Source organism: Stegastes partitus, unplaced genomic scaffold, assembly GCF_000690725.1.
Source record: "Stegastes partitus isolate 25-593 unplaced genomic scaffold, Stegastes_partitus-1.0.2 Scaffold459, whole genome shotgun sequence".
Classification (NCBI taxonomy): domain Eukaryota; kingdom Metazoa; phylum Chordata; class Actinopteri; family Pomacentridae; genus Stegastes; species Stegastes partitus.
In genome coordinates this window covers 206,802-211,045 of record NW_007578190.1, presented here as the reverse complement: position 1 = coordinate 211,045, position 4,244 = coordinate 206,802, and the positions used below count along the sequence as shown (strand labels likewise).

At 44.3% G+C, this 4,244-nt stretch overlaps 2 protein-coding genes across 2 annotated transcripts in view; one reads left to right on the top strand and one right to left on the bottom strand.

Annotated features, from left to right (window-relative positions):
• The window catches only part of LOC103360720 (regulator of G-protein signaling 9-like), a 19,216-nt gene extending 17,693 nt beyond the window's left edge, over nt 1–1,523 (bottom strand). The window contains exon 1 of the mRNA XM_008286598.1: nt 1,455–1,523. Coding sequence (XP_008284820.1) covers nt 1,455–1,523 — 69 coding nt within the window. The remainder of the gene's footprint in view (nt 1–1,454) is intronic.
• A 1,841-nt stretch (nt 1,524–3,364) lies between these two features.
• The window catches only part of LOC103360700 (guanine nucleotide-binding protein subunit alpha-13), a 22,389-nt gene continuing 21,509 nt past the window's right edge, over nt 3,365–4,244 (top strand). The window contains exon 1 of the mRNA XM_008286568.1: nt 3,365–3,671. Coding sequence (XP_008284790.1) covers nt 3,389–3,671 — 283 coding nt within the window. The 5' untranslated portion in view covers nt 3,365–3,388. The remainder of the gene's footprint in view (nt 3,672–4,244) is intronic.

Sequence of the window (4,244 nt, the reverse complement as noted above, 5' to 3'; positions counted from 1 at the left end):
GTGGTACTATGGCTGCAACTAGGCTGACAGGTGCTCCGCTTGGTTTCATTGATTACAGGGTTTCTAACTTGTATATCAATGACAACAGGTGTTTTAACTTTTATTGTATTGAGTTTCTTCTCTGGGGTCTGTATTTTTTTTTCTTTTTTTAGGTTATTTTTTGGCCTTTTTGCCTGTATTTGAGAGTGCAGTTGAGAGATAGACAGGAAATTGAGGGAGAAGAATGGGGGAAGGACCTGCGGGAAAGGGCCATAAATGGGATTTGAACTCATGACCTCCGCGTTGGGGACTACAGCCCCTGTACATGGGACGCCAGCTCAACTAGCTGAGCTGTAGCGGCGCCTAGGTCTGTATTTTGGTAAATGGTAAATGGTCTGCACTTATCTACCTTTGCGGCACTCAAAGCGCTTTCCAATGTTTCTTATTCACCCATTCACACACACATTCATACACTAATGGCTACAGAGCTGCCATGCAAGGCACTAGCCTGCCATTGGAAGCAACTTCGGGTTCAGTGTCTTGCTCAAGGACACTTCAACTGTGGAGGGGGCGGGGATCGAACCGCCAACCTTGAGGACAACCCGCTCTACCACCTGAGCCAATATTGTCTTTCTCAGTGATTTGTTTAATTGTTCATAGGAGGAAACACTTGACTCTTCGATTTAGAAAAAATGCAGCTATTGTGAGGTGGTTCAATGTTGAATCATTGGACACGTCAGTGATACTGCACAGGTCTGTACTTTTGTAATCTGTGTATTTAAAGGTATACAAGGAGTGGACAGAATAACAGCAACACCGGGACCTGCATGTTCCAGCATGGAGGTTGTTTTAAATTCACAAATTCAACGTATTTTTTTGTGTCTCCTTCTTTGTGCTCGTCCTCTTAAGCTTAATTGTGTTATTGAGTCTCTGTGTCCTTTGCCTCAGTATGTCAGTGGATATGGAGTTGATGTCTTCCTCTGATAAGCATTCCAGGTAAGGCAAGGTTGTGCCGTGAAACACTTTCAACCACAGGGATGGTAGAGCAGCAAAGCTAATTGGTTTTTAACATGGAATTACAGATTATCTTTCATAAGCCTCTTCTCTTCTGCGAGCAAATAAATCATGTGTGAATCTCATACAAATTCACATGCACTGAGACTCACATCCAGGAGGAAAGTCAATCTTTTTATATATCAAAAATGTTGAGAAGATAAAAATCTAACTAATAACTGAGCAATGATGTTTTGTGTGTGTGTGTGCGCTTAGTATTTTTTGAATGCAATAAAAGCATGTATCTAGAAATCCAGAAGACCTCACTATCAGAAGTTAAACTTAGCTTACAATACCTTTATCAGTTAAAATGACTGTGGTGCCCAAACTTCTCCAAATGTCAGACTGAATTTAGGATAATCAACAAATATAACAAGTGAAATCCACTGCAGTGCTGTCCAGTACTAATGTTATCCACCCACCTTTTTGAGGCAGTGCATACGGGGTCGGAAATGTTGTACCCGGTCCGGGCGGGTTGTTCTGATCGTCATATTTGCAGACAGACAAAAACCAAAGCAGATGTTAAAAAATAATAAAATAACTTTAAAAAATCCTGATGTGAAATCTTCCAGTTATATTAGGTGTAGCTGCTGCATGTCGTGGACATGAACACACTCCTCCTGTGTAGGGGTTGTAAGACGGGATAGAGAGGATGGATTTATCTGCCAATCAGCTTCAGGAAGCTTTTCCTCTCATCCCCAGTTACAGAGAAAAGCTCTGCTGGGGTTCGTCAATGAGAGAATCAGAACAGAGGCTGTATCACAGTTTTGACTTTAAACGGCTGTTTGGATGCAGGAGAGCGTCACAATGTCCTAGAACTTCACAGGTGGTTGACTACTTATATTAAAATACATCCATCCATCCATCCATTATCTACACACTGCTTAATCCTCATTAGGGTCGCGGGGGGGCTGGAGCCTATCCCAGCCGACTTAGGGCTAAGGCAGGGGACACCCTGGACAGGTAACCAGTCTATCACAGGGCTACACTTAGAGACAGACAACCAAGCACACTCACATTCACACCTACGGACAATTTACAATCACCAATTAACCTCAGCATGTTTCTGGACTGTGGGAGGAAGCCGGAGAACCCGGAGAGAACCCACGCTGCACGGGGAGAACATGGAGACTCCACGTAGGAAGAGTCCGGTGCCCCCACCGGGACGCGAACCGGCGACCTTCTTGCTGCGAGGCAACAGTGCTAACCACTGAGCCACCTTGCAGCCCTAAAATGCAATTATTTAAATAAAAATACTTAAAGTGCAGTATAAGGTGGAAAAAGGTTTAAAAATAACATGATCACGTCATGATGTGCAACACCTTGAACATCCACTGCAACAAAATCGTACCAGTAAAATTTGATTTGAATGGTCGGGCTTTAAAATGATAAAACCATGTCCTGAGTTTTAGCTTTGGAACTGGCTGCTGTGGGAGAAACATCAGAACTAGGGAACTGGAGCTGGTACACTAGTTTGGCATTTACCCTCATAAGTTCACTGGGACACAAATCTATGGGATTTGAGAATTATTAAGTGATTTTTATTTTATTATAACCAGTCCCTTTTCTGCGTAATAGTTTACCTCCACATATCAGAGTGTCTGTCCAGTCAGGTGCTCGGATGTTGCTGCAGAATCTGACCACAGACCGTATACAGTGTATAGAAGTATAGAATGTATACACGGTCTATGGTCAGAGTCTATAATGCTATAGACTGTATAGAGTTTATAGCATTATAAACTCTATACAGTCTATAGAATCATAGACTATATACAGTCCACGGTAGTGGTCAGAGTTTATAATGCCGTAGACTGTGCACACCCTATAGATGTATCTATAGATGTATCTGTAGATGTGTAGTCTTTGGATGTGACCCGCCCAAACACTGGAGCTGCGCGTTCACCAGCATCTGTACCACTCACTGCTGCGTTCATGAATATCCAAAATATTGGACATTTGTTCAAAGTACTAAAGTTTACCAAAAAAAAAAGTCAATCTGAAAATCATTGGACTGAAGTTTGCTGTAGAGTAACCATATAACTGAAGCATATTTTAATAACAACAACAAAATCACAATGCAGTCATGGCAATTCGAATTTTTATTTTTATTTTTTTACGTTATATACATTTAGCTAGTTTGTCAGCAATAGAGATTTTTTCTGAAAAACGAAGCCGGCATCTGAAACTTTTTAACACCACTTCAGGTAATTTTGTCATGGGGAAGTTCAGCTGTACGGTCTGAACCGCGATGCTCTCAGTGAAAGTTGAGCGTTCGTTATTCCGGAGGCCCCTGAACGCAGCCTCGGACAGGCGGAGCGCGTGCTCGTCGCCGTCTATCGATGAAGTTGTTTCAAAGATGGCGGACTTCCTGCCGTCCCGCTCCGTTTTATCGGTGTGTTTCCCGAACTGTCTCCTGACCAGCGGGGAGGCCGAGCAGCTGCGGAAGTCTAAGGAGATCGATAAGTGTATTAACCGGGACAAGACGTACGTTAAACGGCTGGTGAAGATCTTATTGCTCGGAGCGGGAGAAAGCGGCAAGTCCACTTTCCTGAAGCAGATGCGCATTATTCACGGGCAGGACTTCGATCAGAAGGCCAAGGAGGAGTTCAGAGCCACGATTTTTAGTAACGTTATTAAAGGTGAGACTTCCCGGAGACCCGCCGGGTTTCAGGGCGAAGCTGCCGGTCCGCGGCTCCGCTACCAGTAGCCGCTATGCTAGCTGCTGCTGCTGCTGCTGCTGCCATCTGTGGCTCCACAAAGCGGCGGCTGAGAAACGCCCATGTTATTTATGTGGTCGGACCGGGACGGGATCGGACCGGGGGCCGGGGACGGGACCGGAGGCTGTGGGGCTCATAGTCGGTACTGTTAGGAGCCTGTCGGTGTTCATACGGTGTCATTTCGACAGGTTCAGCAGTGGTCCTCATGGCTGCTGTTGGCTCTGAACTGGTTCACTGTGCAGGAAGAAAAGCCTGTTTACTGCTGTTATCGATCATTTGCATTATCGATCTGTTATTATCTGATGAGGACAAGAAGCCAGCATAGGAGAACCTGTCTAACTGGGAGCCTTTTCTAAACATTCACATATTGATAAATGGTATCAACGTGGATGTAGTGGTGCTGGATGGTAAAGTATATAACATTTCTAACTGTGAACAGGTGACGTTACTGGACAGGTAGGTCAGTGTTTCATCACAAAGCTAAACAATGACTCC